This window comes from Aulonocara stuartgranti (genome assembly GCF_965226115.1).
Source record: "Aulonocara stuartgranti genome assembly, chromosome: 17".
Classification (NCBI taxonomy): Eukaryota; Metazoa; Chordata; class Actinopteri; order Cichliformes; family Cichlidae; genus Aulonocara; species Aulonocara stuartgranti.
The window spans coordinates 9,459,258-9,481,310 of record NC_138953.1 but is presented as its reverse complement, the minus strand read 5'-3'; the positions used below and the strand labels follow the sequence as shown (position 1 = coordinate 9,481,310).

Here is a 22,053-nt window from a genome sequence, read left to right as displayed (position 1 = left end):
TTTTTAGTTGCTTTGCAACCTGGGCAAACAACAGATTAACTGGAAAAAGAATTTCTCTGACACATTTTAGAAATGTAATGTTTTCATCTCAACAGCTGAAATATGCACAGCCCTGGCAGCCTCTCACATTAAAAACTGACATACTGTTTCCAGTCCAGCTGTCAGGTAGGAGCACCCAGATGTTGCTGCTGCAGTGGCGTTATGTAAGCCAATGTAAACCAGAGATTTCCCTTGCAGTCACATGGGCAGAAACACTGAGCTTCAGTCTCACACACACATGCAGACAGATAGCAGATTATCTGCAGGATTTGCAGAGTAAATCTGCTCTTTTAAAAAGTGACATTTCTGTTTTAACTGGATGCAGAGCAGAAACACAAAGCACACAATGGGGCTTGTGTCACTGGTTACTCTGTACGTGATAGATGACGAGGCCTTAAAGGCAAGACGTTGCGCACACAGTCACTCTCGCCTGCTGCTGACCTAAAGCAGTCTTAATCCCGGGTAAATGCATATCGGTGGCTTTTGGCTTAGTTTGTCTGTTTTTTGTTTTTTTGTAAGACTGCCATCATGAAAAGTCCAGCAGAAATCAGATAAACTGTGTGCTGTAGACATTAGACTCACTCTGGCCACTTAAGGAGCAAAGGTGAAGGTACTGGGGATGATGCAAAAGCATGCAAATACATGGGCGTCTTTCCTTTTGACAGCAGGCCAGAAACAGAGGAGAGGAAATGCTTGGGCAGCTGCAGCTGTTCTGGTCCAAATATAGCTGCTCGAACACATTGATTACACAGGATCATTATCACTTGCCATTTGCTCTTCTTCACTCTTCATCAATAGAAGTATCATGTTGGTGCTTTCGATCACGTACAAAGAGCACGGTGCAGTCCTGAAACTTACAGATACATAAATTCTCAAGCATTCCACGTTAGGTATCATTTTCTCTCTATACATTATCGACTGACTGGGATGCAGCCAAGTATTCAAGGAGGGAGGGGAAGTAATGGATGGACTAAGATGACCTCACTTTATGTGAGATGCCTTACAAGAGAAAATCTGGAACAACTGGTAGTTGGGCAGTTTTAGAAGAAAGAGATAAAGGATAAAAGATAAACCGACCAGTTTTTCCAGCTCATAGGTAGTTAGGTTTTACTTCAGGAGATGATAAATAAACAGTCTATTAAGATATTTAAGATACACTAGAATAAAACAAATGCACCTAAACACAATTTCCAGCTCCAATTCATACAAGATTCGCTAGCTGCCTAGTAAGCTACCTGGAGAATCTTGCACGATCCCTATTATACCATACATCTGCACTTTAATAGCACAGCTGAAATTCTTATATACACTATGAACTATGTGGAGTGAGGTCTATCCCGCACAGTATGGAAAATATCTATCCGGCTACTGTATCTGTCAGTCTATCTAGCTATCATTTTTAATTGCAGACAGGCAGGGGGCGTGCAAAGGCCACCGGAGAGCAGCCAGAGCTGTATCTGCACAGGCTGAGGCTGCTGGCAGAGGAAAAGTGATCGTGGCAGAGGAGAGATGTAGCAGCGCTGCTCGGTGGGACTCTGTGGCCAGCCGTCTGTCACTTCTTTTAAAACCAGAAATTGTTTTTGTCGGACATTACCGTGAATGGGAAAGATTGAATGCATCTTATAGCACAGTGGCGCCGTGTGAATGTGTCGTGTAATGCACCGAGAAGGATTGCCTCTCGGGGGAAATATTTATGTTTCGGGACGGTTTTGTTGGAGTAGCTAGTTGCTAGCGCTGGGCTAGCGACTGTGCTGGCTACTTGGAACGTATTCTGCAAGGATGATTCGGTGGATACGACAGCAGCTGGTAAATGAAACCGCACGTTCCATCTTCTTCATACATACCGCTTTCCTCTTATTAGTTCGCCACAGCAGCCAGTCTCCTTACGTATTGTAAGGCTTAGCCCGCGGAAAGCAGAATAAACTTTATTTAGAGAGCAAGCTAACATAGCCAATTGGCTGTTGCTGATGTGTTCAAAACATTCCATTTCCCCTTAGTGACAGTCAGGTGTAGGTTACGTTAGCTAACAATTACCTTATCTGCTAGCTGTCAGTAATAAAGAGTTTAGACCTCAACAAGAGACATTGGTTGAGTTCAAATTTGAGCTTGAGGTATAAGTTTGGTTCGAACTTTGATAGCATTTTAACAACTGTCGGGTGATTTCCGTTACTAAATGCACCTGAGAGTTAACTACCTTAACACTAGCTAGCTGGCTAACAACGTCAAACTTGGCAAAGTTATAAAGCGTCTCTGGCTTGCTTTTATCTAGTGTTAACGCACAACTTTCGCTTAGACTGAGCTCAGTTTCAAATGTTCTATTTAAATTTTGTTCAGGGGACTAATAAACTATCTTTAACTGAGCTAGTTAAGACGTAAGCCTCAACACTCGAGGGTAATAATTGACGTTAGCTTGTGTTATTTTAACTTTATTTCGGCCCACTTCTTTGTTCCCTGCTTTCCTTACATGATCTATATCTGTATGTATTATTTGAAATTGAACTGATTTGATTCGTCACACCGCATCCTGTTTCTGCTGTAATCACCTGTTGTTTGTCTGCAAACATGACGGTCGCATTGACGGGCGAAGGCATCAGTTAAACCACAATAGTGGCCCGTTTTGGTACAGTAGAAAGAACGAGTTCTGAATTATGGCTGAAGAAAGCTACAGTGTCACGGTGCTTGTGGCTGTAATCATGAAGGTCTGTGTGGTTATTTCACTATGTTTAAGCAGAGTTGGGATAAGAAGCACATTCAGTGATCGGCAAATGAGAGTGGCGTGACCAGTGGTGAAGAGCCATGTGAATGAGTGATTGCATATTATGAGATTAGCCACACACAAACGGTTGATGTCACCATGTCTACTGAGTTTAATCAGTGTTGGGGGTGTTTTTGACCTCTCCCCGCTCACTGTGCACTCTCTGTAGTTAAGGTTAAGTTAAAGTGACACTTATTAAATTTTATGAGTCATGCTCAGCTTCAAGTTTGCCTGTTTAAAAAAATCATTTTTGCTTTTGGAGATTAAGAGCACCACAGAGAGTTAGGGGTCTATTTAGAAATGGTACATAGTCTCCTCCTAATTTAAGATAGCTCAGCTCATTTGACCCATCCCGCCTAATTGACCTGGCTGCTTAATTAAAAGTGTAATTAAAATGCACCTTATACAGCTGGCCTAATGAAAACGTTTGTTGAGGGGCATTAGTCTGACCCAAATATCAGCTGGACGGTAGAATGGGGATGTTTGTTCACTCATACTATTTATCAGCTCTTTCTGGTGGAATGAAAAGGGAGAGGGGGGAGAGAGATGTGACAGGTTTTCATTGTCAGTCTTGGTTCAGTTACACTATAAAACAAACCAGAAATTAAAGCATGAAGAATGGTAGCAAAAAAGCAAAGTCTTTGACATACTAGTTTGCAAGCCTGGGAACTGGGTTTTCTAGATGTCTTTATGGAGACTTAAAGTCTGTATGTTATTGCTGACAGATATTAAAAAGACTGGTATAAGTCTTCCTGAGGTTTTGTATATAGTTTAAGTGCACTATGAGAGAAGTATTTAATGAATTACCCTTGCTTTACCAAGTCACGTTAATCATGATATAATCATGAAAAATAGAGCAACTATCAAGAGCGCAAATGAGCAAAAGGAAAAAAAAAACATCTGTCTATAGTACTCATCTGTAGTCCATTGAGCAAATGGGAGTTTCCTACATTTTTTTGAGTCTCATTCAGGCTCTTTCCTGGATATTGCTGCAGCAGCCCTTGTAATAATCCACTGACACGCAGCAATAAAACATCCTTATGTCACCCATGATAAAATATCATTCCTTACTCTCTAGTCCTGCTCTGACTACTCTGTTGCTGTGGGTTGTACAACAATATTTTTTTTATAATATTTTATATTTGGTGATGTAGTCCATCAGTTTAGCTTATATGCAGTTTATTTTATTGTATTGCTGTTGTCATCAGTCTTATGTTTAAAACTAGTACCCACTGTACATGAGTACATACTGTTTATTGCCCCCCCCCTTTCTTTTTTCTTTTTACAACCACCTCACTTTTTTGTTAACATTTCCATTTACCGGTAGCTCATCGCGTTTGATTAAGTGCCACTTAATCTGTAATATGACCCCTTGGTTGTGTTGCGTTGCCATTATTCAGGGCTGTTCCCCCAAGGCATTGTGGGACTTGTAGGCTTTATGTGGGGACTAATTACCTGTCAGCCTTCAAATTGATGGGGGTATAGAGTCAATGGATGAAAACAAGCTGATTTCAGCTTTATAGTTTTTAGTTATAAGCCTACTTTTATCTTCATTTTCAGTGGTATAATGTTCATTTTTCATACAATGTTCAAAATATATTTAATGCATACATGGTTACGTGAAGGTGTTTAACTCAAAATTGTGAGGTACACCTGGTAGTGGTGTTAAAAATTGAGTAAACCCAGCAGGAGTAAAAGTATCTGTTACTCATCTGTTACTTGTATCCATCCACTCTCAGATTGGCAAGCAGTTTTCAGACATTTGTGCTATAGAAATAGAATGTCATAAATTACTGCACTTTTCACTCTAGACTTTACCTTATGTGTTCGGCTTATTACCGCTGGTCCTCAAAACAACAAACCATGTTCAACTGTTTAGGAATATTTTATTTTAAAATAAGTCAACCTCTTCATGTTATGTCTATCCAAACAAATGTCTGCAGAGCCTTCATTAGATAAACTTCCTGCTGCACTGCAGAAATCTGTAATCTTATATAGCAGAGCTGCATCGGATCCACAAAATGCTTTGGCAGCTACCTTGTGAATTGAATTAGCATAAAATTAGTCATTTTTAAGCACAAATGCCAAGTTTGTGCTTTGTGCCAAATGTCAAAATTTTAACTTTTTCTGTATCATATACAAAAATACAGAATATCTTTTAGTCCTTGGACTGTTGATCAGGTAAATAATCCAAAATATTTCCATAGCCATAGTCACACTAGTGGTTGCAGACTGCAGCGCGACTAAAATTGTAGGGCGGTGAGTTGTATCTATTTAACTTTGGTATGTGTCAAGATGGCTAAAAGATGGTGTCGGTCTGTTGTTAGGTTGCAACTGAATGGGGGAAGTCGACAATTACATGCAGTTTGTTTGAAGTGTCATTAGCTTAACGCTGAACTATAGAGAAAACGGATCCTGTTAAAGCCGTAATGCTGGACTTGCAGAAGCATCGACTGAGGTGCTTCTCTCAATGTTCTCTTTAACATGAGAACATGTTTGTTAGAGCTACGCAGGTTTTTGTGTATTTGGCCATCAGTCATTTTAACTGTAGTTATTGTTCACCAAGATATTAATGATTGGGTAACTTAAATGTTAGTTCCGTGTCGTGCTCAGGCAATTTCCACAGTTGCCTGAAAAACTGGGTGACAAATAGGAACAGAATAAATCTCCAGTAACTGTTGTCTGGATTGCTCACAGCAGTTGCGTAAAGGTGTGTTAAGCATGATGTTTGCACTGTTAAAATTTGTAACTGCTTTAAGCTCTCTGTAAGGATTGACTAATTTTAGTGACTCATCTGTTGCTTTTCTGCCTGTGGGGAATTTTTTGGCTTACAAAAGTTACTTCTTGGCCCCTCACCATCTGCAGTTTCATTTTCTTTAAAAAGAGAACATTAAAATATCCCTGGTTAAGAATTCACAGTGAGCTGTTTCTTGCCATTACTAATAAGACTAGAAAAGTTGCAATATACATATTGCATTTTTATACTACTACAAATAACACTTGTGCAGTAAGCCATTAAGTTAATGGTTTACTGGTTTAATTTAATCATTAAACATTTGTCTACTTTTTCATTCCAATCCAAGACATTTATTAATGCAGTGCTACTGGGACAAACAAGAAAACAAAATGCTTAATTCTACATACTTTCCAATCTCCAGTTGCCCATTAACTTGAAGTAAAGGACAAATATCTCACTAAGACAAATCCACCTTTTAGCTGATATATATATATTCATTCATTCATGAATGATCCGGTCAAATAGACCTTTGTTTTGTTTTTTAAACTGCTGCTCAGCCGTCAGTAAATGAGTGTTTGCAGACAAGTTGGTGTCTTCCCTTCAAACTACAGACTACTTAAATAATCTACTGTGGATTTCGTTAAGCCAATGGGAAATGCACTCCCTGTCTTGTGATCGGAGGATGCCAGGGGCTCAGGATATTTATGTTACTGAGCCCCAACATGTTTTACATGTGTAAACACACACACGTAAAACATCTTGGGGCTCAGTGCCTGTGTGCCCTTTCCTTAATTCTGCAACCACTTCTTCAAAATCCTAATTGGTCATGGTGTTACTACAATGCAGAATTCAGCTTCTTCGTGTACTTTCAACAATGCCTACTGAGCTGTGTATATCAAATAACTGTTGAACAACAGTTTCTTAAAGTTGCTGCAGTGGTTAATTGACCAATGTTTATATAATTTTATAAATGTAAATGCAGAAAAAGAGAGAGAGAAAATTTTCCCTCTTTTTTTCTCTGCCCATTTTTTTAAAGCTGTGAGCTAGGGGTTGGTGGTATAAATGGTATACGGTAGAAACAATATAAATTTGGCCAACGGTAGAGATTTTTACTATACGCTACCACAATAGCACATGTTGATGGTGTCATCATCAAGCTGCGCCTGTTTTGGTCGAAAGCATTGCAGCGGCTGCAAACAACATCATCTGCAAATTATGCTGGGCGACAGTAATAGCAAAGAGACTAAGCACTTTTGGAATAAGAGGAAAGCCAAAAACTGCGCTTCCTCCACTTCCGTACCATTGATTCAATAATGCCGAATTCTCTAGCACCCGCTCTATTCCCGTGCTGTTGCAGTATATCAATGACTAACCTCATATTGTGGCTGGATCTCAGTTGTTCTCCTGACTGAAGTTTGGTCCGTGTATAGCATCCTGCTATGCAATTGCATTTGTCCCTAACCAGGAGAAACCCTCACGTTAATTTTTATCGAGTGGAAAAAAGCGTTCATCCTTCAGCTTCACTGTGCTAATGTTATGCTAACGTAGCTGTTTTGCTAGCGATTACGTAGGACATCATTATATACCAGCTAGTCCATCTTTAGTAACCCTACAAACGTCACTGCTTAGTTTTCTGTCTTCATTTATGTTGGAAGTGATAGCAGAGCTGTACGTTTTAATTTTTTCAGATATCTCAGTCAGAACATGGCATATCATGTTTAGGTGGAAGCTAGCGAGCTAACTTCCTGCTAACTTCTAACTCCGTTGAATTTAATAAATTCTGTTTTCATGGATGCCTGAATGTTAAACTTAATTGTTACACCTGGTAAAGCAGCAATTCTGATCATTTTAATAAAGATGAAAGAATTTAGACAGTTTTTAACTCTCAGTGATGCCGCAATGTTCGTTTGACTTTGGGACCTGAAGCAGACAGAGGTTTTGGACCCAGATTACTCCACAAGGCTCCTGACTACGGTAGCCGTAATGCTCCGACAATCTATCAGGCGGTGCGGCTTCATAGCTTATCAAAGTCGTACTAAAACATTTTTGAGTGCCGTGTACTACATAAAATCTGTTTTGAGGTCAATAAGCACAACCAGAATTCATACATAAGGCGCACTGTCGATTTTTGAGAAAAATTAAAGGATTTTAAGTGTGCCTTTATAGTGTGTAAAATACGTTATACAGAAGAAAAGAATATATCGCGATATACAGTATATCATTACCGCACATGCTTCAAATTATACCGTGATATAGATTTTAGGCCATATCGCCCAGCCCTACTGTGAGCAAATAATACAAAAAGAATAAATGAAGAATACTGAAAATATTGTTTCCACAAGTGGATAACTGATTTGATGCCATCACCTGCATTGCCCATTGGCTGAGTTACTGTATGACAAAGTCATATGAGCTAAAGGCTAACAGGTGTTCTGTTATTCAGTCATTGAACTGCATGTGCTGCATTCATTTTCACGACGGTCAGATGGGAAAAAGATGAAGAGACTGAGAACATTACAAAGTGCTAATGGTTTACATGTGTCCCTGAAAAGAGGTTGATCTTTCTGGGAGTGTAGTGACGTAACCCAGATACATTCCTTTTTGTGTGGTCGGGTGTGCACAAAAAGGAATGAATACATTTGTGAATAATAGGAAACGCCTCCTTTAGTCATCTGTGTACAGCAGTTGGGTGGGGTTTGTCAGACCAGTCAGCGCCAGAAAATCTTAGAAATGTCACTTGTTGAAAAGTTCACCTTGTTTGTCATTGGTGTTATTTTTCTTACATGTTGAGGGTGTAGTGACTATCAAAGACCTGCCAGAATATGCTGGAGATTTGAATTGCTCAATCTGAATGTAAATATGTTAGAGGTACGTTTTAAGTAGCATGTTTATGAAATATTTGCAAGTGACTTTAAACAACAAGTGCTGCTTTAAAAAGAAATGGAATGCTTTAAATGTGAAATTTTAATATGCAAGTAAAACATGAAAGGTTGTTATGTAATTATATACAGTTCAACCAGAGTATTTAAGTATGGAAGTTAGCTTTGGACAGATTTATGTTGGAGACAGATTGCAATTAGAACATGGCCTCAAATGCAGATGTCCTGCAGTTTGTTTATGCAACAGAGGGAATTATGAATGTATGGTGCACAATTGTTGCAGTATTATAACAATGTGTCTGAAATATATCAAAAACTGTCTAATCATATCCTCCACTTATATCACAAACAATGAGCAGACTAGCCGAGAGTCCAAACACAGCACTGTCCTGAACACAACACAGCAAACCCTGAAGCAGATGAGGTACAGCACGATACCTCATCGTTCTCACCTGAACGATATGTGTCGCCACTCATACAATACTGCCACGTAAGTGCCAATGTAGGAAGACAAGAAGTCAAAAGTGGAAGCAAAGACTTTCAAGCTTTTTGAACTGTTGCAACATCTCCCTCTGTATATCTGAGGGAGATATCTCCGAGCTTCTGTACTGAAATATTATTATGGCAGTAAAAACCAACATGATCATACCCTCGTGTCTTCAACCCAGATGCAGCAGCCATGGTAGAATACAGCAGGTCAGAAAAATTGAGGTGCACAATATGAACGTGTTTGTGTAGTTCTCAGTTAACAACAACATGGAAGTCTAAAGAGCTTGAAAAGCAGGTTGTTTTTTTAAAAAAAAGATGTTTTTCCTCATATTTAAGAGGCTTCTTCATTTCTAAGTCCAAGGTATTTATCTCTAGTTGAGGTTGTCGCTTAGGAAGTGGTTGTTGACCAACTATTAGTTGTGTCATCACATAAGCCAAGATGTGAAAAAAGGCATCGGCCATTACCATCATGATTTCGGGTCAAACCACTGTGACACCTTGCCCCACCCTATCATGTGACCTATTGAGGTCACCTGATGTGAGTGGGGGTTAAGGCACCTGAGAATAGAGCTCAAGACTTATCAGTCCAAAAACCGAGAAGATATATGGTTTGTAAGAGGAATAAAATAAACCATCTATGCCACTCACTGAACAGAGTTTGTGGCTTACGATACCAATGGTCAGTGACCTACAATCCAGTCTTGAGATCCCTTCCCATGTCCCTCAACCCCCACTCACTGATGACTATATCTTTATGGTAAGTGGGATTTACACCAGCTGTTTCTGATCTAGTTATTCATGCCTTACCACATTGTTTGCAATAAGGCTTGTCTGCATTCAAGTTGATGGCATTGCTTGTAAAGTTGTTTTGCTTTCATAAATGTGTTATGTTGTCTAACTGTCTGAAAAAGTGAAAATGATTTGACTCTAGGGCTGTGCGATATGACCAAAATCTCATGTCCCGATAACGATATAAATCACAAGAATGTAACATTTTCTGTAAATTCTGTGAATCTCGGGCAGCTCGACTTGCGCGAAGTGTTTCCAGCTGAGCGTCATGAACGTGGAGTTGAGTGTTTTAACCGATGCATGAAACGATACATTTTTTTAGACATAAGTTGTAACGGACGCCTTTTTCTTTTTTTTTTCTTTTTTTGGGAAGTATTTATTACACAGCGTGCTGCGGGGAAAAGCCTGTTCTAACGTTTGAGTCTAAGGTATATTTTTAGCACCTGATGGCTCTTTTTTGCTTCTCATCCGTAAACATTCTGCAAACTCTTTCACGCGATTCAGTTTATTTTGAAAAGTCTCAACAGGATCTTGAGCTTTATTGTGAAAGGTTTACGTGGAAAAAAACAAGCGGACACGCGATGGTTTCACTGTCGTGCATAAAAACAGGCACTTGTCCATCTGTAGTGTGGTTATCTTAAATATAAGAGAAAGAGAGAACTTAAATTAATATAGCCACTACAGTGACCATCAGAACGATGAAAAAATATTGCCGTAAACAGTTTATTTTGCGACACCACGAAATAAACAATAGCGTAAAATGAAACGATGGACGTTTTTATATTGTCATCCGATATATATCGTTATATCGAACAGCCCTATTTGACTCTATACTAAAACTAAAACTTTTACCAAGTTTGTTGCATATGGCTGGCTTTTCAGAAATTTGCTTTTAAATGGAAACATACAGTCATCATAAAACAAGGAATGCCACATTGCCATATTCTCACTCTTGATATGTGTATTTACATTCTGTAACAGTAGCGTCGTGTCTGGTATTGCTTCTCTTTCTGTCTCTTACTGTAAAATCTATCAAGCCCCAAACTAAGCTGTGCTGCACTCAACAAAATAACAGCCCACAGAGAAATCACTTTACACTCCCAACTATACAGCAGCTGAAACCACAATGAATAGAAGAACAAAACGTTGCCCCAGGTGGACTTTAGTGCGGTGTAGACTTGCAGTGGTTTATCACACCACCAACAGTATTAAATAACTTGGTTTAAAATAAGATCATAATATTGCAATGACATCATTAACTGCAATTTTATAGTTAGCGTGGTGTTGAAGTGATGATGTTTTAAATCTGGGTAGCTATACAGTTTTGTTTTTGTTTTTTTTAACCTTTCCTTACACTTGTCTGGTGTTTCTGCCTCACCCTTTTCTCCCTCAGGGCTTTGACCCCCCTCATCAGAGTGATACCAGGACAGTGTACGTAGCTAACCGTTTCCCCCAGAATGGCCACTACATACCACAACGCTTTGCCGACAACAGAATCATCTCATCCAAGGTATGTTACAATTATGATCTTAAAATTTGTGTCAAAAGTGCAAGGGGAAAAAAAAACCCCTCTTGATATGAACGCTAACATTTTGCAGTCACAGCAACTATGGCTACAGAAAAATTGTCATTCAGAGAAACTCTAAACTCAGTCTGGTTTCGGACACCAGTGTTGACCAGTGCTAAATACATTAGTGTGTATCTCTGGTGTGGTAGGAGAGAGATAAGCTTAAAGTGTGATTTGTTGATAACAGGATTAGCACAGACAGAAAACTTGTGTGTTGGTGAGAGGCTAGGTAGGTCAGCTAGAACACTGGCAAGACAAAAGGATAACAAAGAAAAGGAGCTAGGGCCTGCCTCCAGCAATCATGACTGTCATTGATTAGCTGGTAGATTAAATGATTGACGGGAGGGTTAAAGCACCTGCTTTAGTCAGGCATTGATTTGAAACTGATTTTGGATAAGGTAAATTCTGCCATTCGTGTGTACTCATACAGTTAGGTCCATATGTGTTTTATATTTTTCCTCTTTACACAGCAATAGAATTTCTTTCAATTAAGATTAGCTCGAAATGCAGAGCTTTGATTCAAAGGGTTTAACAAAAACATTGCATTAACTGCTTAGTAATCACATTTTAATATATGGTCCCCATTTTCAGCTGCTCAAAAGTTATTGGACAAGCAACTGACAACCAGTTTCAGGCGAGGCTTCATTATTTTATGTTAAATGGGGGTGACCTATATTGGCTGTTGACTCCAAATATTCAACTTGTATAATATAGCTTGTCAATGGAACTCCTAAAATGAGCTTGTGAGGTATGCGACACACACACACACAAACAAACACACACCGTTTTTGCTCACGATCACGTTTTATTTATAATAACAATGCGTCGTGACAGCTCGTCCCAGTCCAGCCCTTTCAGGAGATGAGAAGAACTTCAGGAGGGGCCACATCTACAATCTAGTACAATAACCCAGGCACTAGCACAGGCATGTATGGGTGATAGTGGAACTGGGCTGCTAGTGTTTACTGATGATGTGACTGCTGATAGAAGCAGCAAGATGAATTGTGAAGTGTACAGGGCTATACTCTCTGCTCAGAGAGTATCTTAACACAGCATTGATGATGTCCATAGGATCCAGAAGTCATTGACAGCAAAGGATTTTCATTCAAGTATTAAAAATTCCTGTAATTTAAAATGATGCTTCTTTACTTCTGAGCCTATGGAAATTTGGGACTTGATTCAAGTCTTGATTGTTGGATTTTAAAATCCATTGTGGTGGTGCACAGAGGTAAAGCTACCAAAACTTTCATTCTTCAGAAACTTATGGACCTAACTGTCTGTAGCATTTTATCTTAATAAAGTAAGAGAAAGACTTAAACGGCACATTTATTGAGTAAATAAATGTGCAAATGAGCAACCAGTAATCAGTTTATCTGAAGAACACTTTAGCTCAGCACAGCTGCTGTACTCCTTTATCTCAAGCTCCAATTTGGAAATGTCAGTGAACACTCTAGCCATAGACAAGATATTTTACAGGGGTAATCAGAATATCATTTAACTATATTATTGTATTCATGTAAGGTCTTAAATATGGCCAGTATAAATACGACACAGTAAAAGTGGTTTTTTTTTTTCTGCTCTAATAAACAGTTGCTAGTACAGTAGTTTGAATACCTCCAATACACCATCTATGTATTTGCAATTCAATTCCTCTGTTTTACTTAGTAAAAAAGAACCTTTAGTAGCAATTATTCTGTCCCAGTAAACCCTGAAAGATGTTTTCTTTTTTTTTTTATTTCAGTATACAGTTTGGAATTTTGTCCCCAAGAATCTGTTTGAGCAATTCAGAAGGATAGCAAACTTCTACTTCCTCATTATCTTCCTTGTACAGGTAACGATACACAAATGCATGTGAACACTCCTTGACGTATTTCCTCCTCTTAATACAAATGCCTGTGCTCGTTCTTGTGCTTCCGAGCATTGAGTGACTCATCGACTTCTAGGTACCAGAGCAGAGACTGGTCTGCCTCTGTATGAAAGCGACACACTTACTCACTTAGTAATATGTGTGTCTTTGCAGCCAGCCCTAAGCATTAGGCCTTCACTGTGCATCAGTCATTTTATGCTGAAGTAGGATTTGGCTTTCAAATTTTTAGCCTTCTGATTTATTCTGCACTGTGTAGTGAAGCCAAAGCAATCGCCTTGACTCTATTTCACCCACTCAACATGTCAGTGAGGCTGAAGTCACCTTAGCCTCAAATCACTGAGAGAGGGGCCTCTTTTCATCTAAGATGGCCAATTTGACCATTTAAAGATTGCTTTAGATGGGTTTCTAGATGACTGGTGAATTCTTCTGTTAGTGTAGCCATTTACAGAAAGTGTTTGTTAAAGTGTTAAGATATCTTTGATCTTTTCCTTGAGGCGTCTTCCTTTTAAGCAAAGTTTCACTTTACATTCAGTGTTGCTTGCCTAAAGCCTTTGTGGTTACGCTTGAAGCCTAACAAATGTTGCACATTTTCCTCACATGAAAAGTTTGCAGTGCAGTTGTTTTTTATGAACATGCATTGTTTACATTCATGAGTAATTATTTACTTTTTTATTTATTTATTGGATGACTACTTCCACCTGTAGATTAGTGCAACATAGGGCTGCTCAATTAATCGAATTTTAATCTAAATTACGATCTGGGCTTTCAACGATCATTAAAAATGACTGAGCCGATTATTAGCACCTCCCTCGTGCTTTACTCTCGCGCTGCTCCGTGTGGCAAATCGAGCGTACCTCTCTGCATGTCGAACACGCGTCACAACAATTAAGAGGACCCGAGGGAAGCTCGGAAAGCTAAGCAGAAGTTATTTGGAGAGGAGAGTGACTGCCGTTGGTTGAAAAGAGAGGTAAAAAAAACTTCAGTGGTTGGAAACATTATGGGCTCGCAGAGTCAGACGTGGATCAAGTAGACATAGTGTGTAAACTTTGCTACAGTGTCGTAGCTGCACCACAGAGCAACACTGCAAAGTTCACTAAACATAGATGTTTACATTTTTCATTTATTTCTTATATTGCAAACATTTGCACTGTTATCAGTATTTGCACACTATTTTATATTATTTTTTGACAATCTTTAAAGCCATTATTCAATACATTGTTATTGTTAAATAAATATCATCAAATAATTGAGATCTCAATTTCAGTGAAAATAATCGTGATTATCATTTTTGCCATAATCGAGCAGCCCTAGTGCAACAGTGTGAAAGAGTTGCCAGAAACCTGCTTATGAAACACCCCCCAATCCAAAACTAATATCCACTAATAAAAGCACTGCTCAATGGCACTAAATCATTTTAGCTTGGTCTTCAGTTTCACACACTTTGCTCAGCATTTCGTTGTGATTATTAAGACCAGGATATGGGGTGAGGAAATATAATATCCCAGTGACCCTGCTTACAAAGACAGTAATTCAAAAGTGTATGTGAGACTTGTTCTTATCTGATCGTTGACCTTTAAGGGAAGTTATACGGGTTTCCTGTTTATGCACATTGGCCACTACTTCTGTCGTATTTTTCAAGTTGCTCGTTGTTGCAAAAACCACTACCACTTTTACAGTCCCTTTTTTAGTTTGGCATCATCTCTAAACTCTGTTTTGTATTTTTCTTTGAAGTTAATGATAGATACGCCAACTTCCCCAGTAACCAGCGGCCTGCCTCTGTTCTTTGTGATCACAGTAACTGCCATAAAACAGGTGAGAACATAACCACATAGCGGCTTCCTCTTCCTCATGAAAATGTGGAACAAACATGCATGCGTCATCAATGATTATTGTCTATTTGTAGGCAAAGCTCAAAGCTTTTGTTGTTGTACAGAGCACATTTGAAATTAAAGTATTGATTGAGAACATTTGAAGCATTCCTGTTTCTGACATTAAACACGTTTGTTTAGAATAACTTGCTAAATTTGGCCACTTCTGTTGATCAGTTTCTAGTAGTGCCACACATGCCACACACACAACCATAGTGGGTAAATAAGATTATTTTAACCACCTGCCATCTGCAGTTTGTAACTGGTTGTGTTTCACAGGGCTATGAGGATTGGCTGAGACACAAGGCTGACAATGAGGTGAATGGGGCTCCAGTGTTTGTGGTTCGCAGTGGAAGTCTGGTGCAGACGAGATCCAAGAATATCAGGGTAAGATCATCAAAGTTGTAAAGGACCTTAATCACGCCAGTTATTCCAGTTTAGAAAGAATTTCTTTGGTCCAAGAAAATTATGGTATCAAAAAAAGCTTTTTGCAACTCCTAACGACTCGTAACTAACTTTAGCTTGGATGTTAAAGTGTCATTTCTTTAAATTTGTTCCCATCTAAAGCTTATAAATTCACTCTAACACCTAATTTCCCATGGTACAGTATGCAAACACTCAGAGACCTGTTCAAATAAACCCTGAAACGGTGATATGATTCTGTTCTATGTATAATTGTATTTGTATAACTAGCTGCAGCATTTGCCCTTCAAACACTGTGTCATTTTATACCTCGGCTTGTCTGGTAATGGTGGTTGTGTGATGATTATAGGTTTTTCCTGATCTTATCTGACACTATGGAAACACTGTGGGTTGCATGTCTGGGGTCATCACTAAAGACATCACTAAATGTGTACTTTAGTAAAAGAATAAATGAATCACTTGAGGGGGTTTTTCCTCACAGGAAACTAAGTGCCAACAGGAGTGAAATTGTTTAATGTAATACAAAGGATGACTAGTTGCTTTGTGTTTGGTGACCTTTCAGAGTTAATTGTCCTCAGTCTATGGAGAACTACATCTACTTCTAACCTGCTACTCACAAACAACATCTAACTGCATAGCTTCTATTAAATAAGTAACATATGTAGTGTTGTATTACTCTGAAAAGACAAAAAGCTAAAAATTACAAACTGTAATCAAAGGAGCTTGCAAAGAAAAGTGTCTGGACTTTAAGTTGCTTGAAGACGTTTCACCTCTCATCCGAGAAGCTTCTTCAGTTCTAAGGTCAAATGGTGGAGAGTCCCAGATATAAACCTAGTGGGAGTGACCCCCTACAGAGGGACAAAAGGACCCTGTAGGGGGGTCCTTTTGTCCCTGATGATCCTCTACTCGCCTGAGCCAAGGTGTGAAACTGGGCGTGGGTGATTGGGACCCACGCCCAGTTTCAGAGGTCCTTTTGTCCCTCTGTGGGGGGTCACTCCCACTAGGTTTATATCTGGGACTCTCCACCATTTGACCTTAGAACTGAAGAAGCTTCTCGGATGAGAGGTGAAACGTCTTCAAGCAACTTAAAGAAGTCCAGACACTTTTCTTTGCAAGCTCCTTTGACAACGATGACCTGGATGACTGAGAACCTTCACAGACATACAAACTGTAATATAACAATTAAACATATTGTCTAGAGTGTGAACAATACAGAGTTTTTGTTTGATTTCTGTTCCCACACAAAACATTTGAAACACTCCCAGCGAACTAAAATGCTTCACAACACTTCACTAACCAGTGAGAACGCTCAGTACACTTCTTGGCCAGGCTCTGGAGTAGTAAATAACGTGGAGAATGTACCTCTAACATTTCCATTTACCTAGGCAAATGTTCAGGCAAAACTGTATTCTTTACGTCTTTATGTGGTACTCTACCACATCCTCAAAGCACACCTGACTACAGGACGGCGTGTAGATCTTGCAGCGTGCGCCTAGTACCTGGGTCACATTGACATCAGAACACATTGTCACAATACAAAAACGGCTCTGGAGCTTGTTTAGAAGCAGAGTGAGCCAACGTCCTCCAAAGGGTCCAACTGTGGGTGTTTTCATGTACGCTAAAGAGCACAGAGGTCAAAAACAACCAAAAATAAACACATTTGCAAATTTCGATAATAGTTGCACCCCAATCATTTTTAACTTGCCTACAATATATATTAACAAAGTCATTTAGCTATTTAGTTTTAAACATTTTTAGATTTCTAAAATATTTGTTTGTGTGTGTGTGTACTTAGGAGAAAAACTATCTGTCTGAAAACGTGTGATAATATTGCCTAAGTGATGCTAAACGTATTTTAACTCAATTAAACATCACCGTAAATGTGTGAATACAATTATTTGACAATCCAACTGAAATATAGTGAAAAACTGAACAGACTTTACCCTGTGCCTGCTTCTGTCTATCCATCTAGGTGGGAGACATCGTCCGTGTGGCTAAAGATGAAACGTTCCCAGCAGACCTGGTGTTACTGTCGTCAGATCGTCCAGATGGCACCTGTCACATCACCACAGCCAGTCTTGACGGAGAGACCAATCTCAAGGTCTGACAATAATATGAGTGGTGCTGTTAAACATACTTGGAGGTGTTTAAATCTCTTTAACTTTGTCACTGTGAGTTTTCAGAAGCTATTTTCACCTTCTTTTCTTTATCGCAGCACAAGCAAATACTAGATTTTTGCTTTGTTGAAGTGACACTTATATATTTCACTGTATATTTCTGTTTGGGTCATTTAAAGTATTATTTACATAAAAAACAATATTGAATTTCAGTTGTTGCAAACGTGCTGACATGAATGCATGGCTAATAACCTAGTCAGGAAAATGTGAAACCAATTTTATAAATCGTCTGTGATCTGAGTCACTGCAGTGAGTAATTTTTTTTTGTTTTTGTTTTTTTTTGTTTGTTTTTTTGCTTTTCCTCTCATTTTATCCGTGAGTTTTCACTGTTTTTTCTGTTATAATTTTCCCATTGCTCATTCAGAAAACCACATTTGTCCCACTTGAAGCAATGCTTCCCAGCCATCACTAATTAACCTGGTGTGTGTGTGTGTGTGTGTGTGTGTGTCTGTCTGTCTGTCTGTGTGTGTCTGTCTGTCTGTCTGTGTGTGTCTGTCTGTCTGTCTGTCTGTCTTTTTTCTAGACCCATTACTCAGTGGCGGAGACATCAGTCTGCCAGTCAGTCTCCCAGCTGGAGGCATTGCAGGCTGTGGTGGAGTGTCAGCAACCAGAACCTGACCTATACAGGTAATCGTCAATTAAGTGTACAGATCCTTCAAGATAAATCTAAGGGTATATTGTGTGGATTCAGACAACAGATGTTTAAAAAAGGTACTTAGTCCCATTAAACCACATAAGAAAAAAAAGCAACAGCAACTTTTTCTGGGTAACTAAAGCAGTCAGAGGGTTATGTAACAATTTGAAAAAGCTGCTCAGAAAAAAACATGTTTACCAAACGTCTGAAGAAAATCTCGTAATACATGAACAAGGCATCTCTCCATATGTGCAGGTGCAAAAGTAAAAAATATAAATGGTTGCAAGTGCAGGTGGATACTTAAATCTGAGGAAGAATTGGCAAAAATCCAGAGGTATGAGGGCAGATGCACCAGCTTGGGTTGTGTTTGGGTGGAGAAACCTGATTGAGTATACAGTCTTAAAAATTCCACTATGATAGCAACCTTTCCTGTCTGTTTGAGAAACTAAAATCTGAACTGTTACCATTTTTTTTTTTTTTTTTTTTTTTAACTATTAGAGAGGAATGCACATTGTGTCTGAAAACCTTTTCAATGTGGGATCCTATTTGATAAAGTAGCTCAAGAATTGCCTGCGAGTTAATGTTCAACTTGAGGTTGGTGGATGAAAAAAAACCAAAAACAAAATCTAGCCAGGAAATTATTGTCACAAGACCACAGCTGAACTTTAAATGTAGGATGAAGATTACAATAGACATTCAGACTAATCAGTATTTATCAGTCATAAGATGTAAAATGTTTTGTCATGCTTGGACAAATGGCTTCATTATGTAACTCTCCATAGGCCTAATTTATATTCACAAAGCACTGATTTATGTTGACTGTCCATTAGGGTGTTTTTTAGATCTTTATTGTAACTTGTCTTTTTTTTTGTGGCATCTTGAATGTAGAATATATAGATGCAGTATTAGAGGTCCATTACATTTGCTGCTCATTATCACAAAATGCATAACAATAAAAAAGAGAGCTTTTTTGTTGTCTTTTTGGGAAAATGCATTTGTTTCTTTATTATTTTTATTGTTATTATATATTATTAAAATTGCATCTGTCACACATTGGGTCGATATAGTCTGACCAAAATTTAATCTCTGAATGTCAGCTTTCTCTGGCATTTCTATTTGTCATTTCTTCTAAGTGCTCTATGAGTCACAAAGCTTCCTTAAGCTGCAGAGGCATTAATCCAATTACTTAAATATGTCAGAGAATGGTGGATGAATAAAAATATAAACATAGGCTTTAAAGTAATTTGGTCATCACAGTGCATGTAAGTCTCAGGTTTTCTGTCCTTTCCTGAATTTTTCCTTTTACTTTGTGCATGCGAACAGAGTATCCTGTTTGGTTTATCAATCCACTTAACTCTGTTTTTTCTTTCTTTCTTCTTTTTCCCAGATTTGTTGGTCGTATGACGGTGACTCAGCATGGGGAGGAGATAGTTAGGTGAGATGAGTTTTCTGTCTATTATAGTACCAGCTATAAGCACAAGAGCTAAGGATACAGCACCATTAAAAGAGAGTGAACATAAAAAAATAAATGAAAATTGTTACTTAAATATGGAGACTGTGCATTCATTGTAAGATGCATAATGTCATTGGATACAGATACAGATGTATTTTTCTCTTGTTTGTATTTGTCAGACCGCTGGGTCCAGAGAATTTGCTGCTGCGAGGGGCCAGGTTGAAAAATACTAAAGAAATCTTTGGTGAGTCAAAATAAAAGGAACAAAAATAAATGGTTCAGCAAAGCACAAACTTCACGTAAGAATGAGGCCGATTAAGAATTCACATTTTTCGCTACATTTGGAAGTATGATTTACCTTTTTGTGCTGTTGCAGGAGTGGCTGTTTATACAGGCATGGAGTCCAAGATGGCACTCAACTATAAATGCAAGTCCCAGAAACGCTCTGCCGTAGAGAAGTAAGCTATTTTATTATTGCTTTTTAAGATGTGCTTAATGAAGTCTCCAACTTAATATTTCCCAATGTTCACGATGTCAGGTCCATGAATACCTTCCTCATCATCTACCTGATCATCTTGCTGTCCGAGGCCATTCTCAGCACCATCCTAAAGTACGCCTGGCAGGCTGAGATCAAATGGGACGAACCTTTCTACAACCAAAAGACAGAAGCGGAGAGAAACAGCAGTCCGGTTAGTCTGCTTTGTTTTCACGACCAGAGGAATGCATTCTTATTGATCTGTTTTTGTGAAGACTGCAGGCTATCGGCTCCAGAGATTAGATGAGTTGAGATTTTAGTTGACATTCCACTTCTTCTCTCTGTTTACATTTGCACCCTGCGCTGTCCTTCACTTTCTGATCCCCGTAAAAAGGGGCCTATAATGTAATGTAGATGTAAGTTAATTAATGGTAAAGATTCTTTGAATTGACATGCACAGTACGTCTACAAAACTACTTGTGTTAGTGTTTCTAGATTTTGTGACAAGACACTAGAAAGGAAATGCCTGTCACTGGGCCAGCCTGCCAGCCTATCAGCCAACCTGCCAGCAGTAATCAGTCACGGGGAACAATAGCCCTTATGTATTGAGACAGCAAGAGATTAAAAAAAAAAAATAAAAATCATAGTTGTGCACAAGCCGTCCTGCTTCCTGGACACCCAGGAAAAAAACCTAGGAAATAATAAAGCTCTTGTAAAGTCTGAACTCTTTCTAATATCCCGGTCCAAGGATAGCTAAACTTATATTTGTAATATTAAATCACACATTTCTGAGAGTCCTTCTTGTGTCTATAATGCAGACAAACGTATATCTAAGTCATTAATTATAATTTCTTTATTTTAATTAGCATGTTAGTCAGGCTCACATAAAGGCTTATACAGTGCAAACATGGCTTTTAATAGCTGCTCATATGTTCAGTCTGTGCTCCTTATCCTTTCCTGTCAGTTAAATAATCAGTCCCTTAATGTCAGTGAATTACCTCGCCTACTTTGGTTTCATTATTCTGTATATGGCTGAGATATATGTAAGCGAATTTATTGAAAGACAGTCTTAATATTCTCCTGCATTTTTTTGTAATGCTTCTCTCATACAGTTTATATAATTTCTCTTTCTTGCAGCAGTGCAAACGACTTGCATGTATATAAATTTACTTTATACTTTTCATTGTACTGCTCTCTTGTCCTCTCTTTAAATAAAAAAGAATCTGTCGTGTTCTTTCAGATCTTAAAGTTCATCTCAGACTTTTTGGCTTTTCTGGTGCTCTATAACTTCATCATCCCTATCTCGCTCTATGTTACTGTGGAGATGCAAAAGTTCCTTGGCTCTTTTTTCATTGGCTGGGATTTGGACCTTTACCATGAGGAAAGTGACCAGAAAGCTCAAGTCAATACCTCTGACCTCAATGAAGAGTTGGGACAGGTATGAAAGAGGAATGAAGATGCCTATGTATGCATATTACAAAGCACACCCTGAACATGGATATGCATGGATGTCCTGCTGTATCATCGGAGTTTTAGTGTTGTATATAAAAATAGCATATACTGTAAAATATTTTACATTTATATGAAATATCATGAATTTTTAGTAATTTAGAAATATGAACCGGTTTGAATCGGTGAATTACGTTTATGTACATATTCAGTATACAGCATACAACTATGCCGACTTTAATGCTTAGTGTACTTCTGTGAGCATCTGTGTGTTTCTGTTTTTCAGGTGGAATATGTGTTTACTGATAAGACGGGCACACTAACAGAAAATGAAATGCAGTTCCGCGAGTGTTCGATTAATGGAACCAAGTACCGGGAAGTTAATGGCAAACTTTTACCAGAGGGAATGACAGACGACTCGCCAGATGGTTCTATGCCTCCCCTGGTATTGC

The 22,053-nt window shown here is 38.6% G+C and overlaps 1 protein-coding gene across 5 annotated transcripts in view; it reads left to right on the top strand.

Moving 5' to 3' along the window:
- The first annotated feature begins 1,444 nt into the window (after positions 1-1,444).
- atp11b (ATPase phospholipid transporting 11B) overlaps positions 1,445-22,053 on the top strand; it is a 51,173-nt gene continuing 30,564 nt past the window's right edge. For 3 of the 5 annotated variants that reach the window (XR_014272192.1, XR_014272193.1, XM_082510177.1), the window contains exons 1-13: positions 1,445-1,845; positions 11,082-11,198; positions 12,997-13,086; positions 14,854-14,934; positions 15,270-15,377; positions 17,386-17,514; positions 18,114-18,217; positions 19,612-19,659; positions 19,857-19,921; positions 20,054-20,135; positions 20,216-20,366; positions 21,393-21,590; positions 21,888-22,046. Coding sequence is in view for 2 of the 5 variants with exons in the window: in XM_082510177.1 (XP_082366303.1) it covers positions 1,819-1,845; positions 11,082-11,198; positions 12,997-13,086; positions 14,854-14,934; positions 15,270-15,377; positions 17,386-17,514; positions 18,114-18,217; positions 19,612-19,659; positions 19,857-19,921; positions 20,054-20,135; positions 20,216-20,366; positions 21,393-21,590; positions 21,888-22,046 (1,359 nt within the window). In the remaining 3 variants the exon portion in view is untranslated. The remainder of the gene's footprint in view (positions 1,846-11,081; positions 11,199-12,996; positions 13,087-14,853; positions 14,935-15,269; positions 15,378-17,385; positions 17,515-18,113; positions 18,218-19,611; positions 19,660-19,856; positions 19,922-20,053; positions 20,136-20,215; positions 20,367-21,392; positions 21,591-21,887; positions 22,047-22,053) is intronic. The other 2 variants (XR_014272194.1, XM_082510176.1) reach the window with 1 other exon arrangement.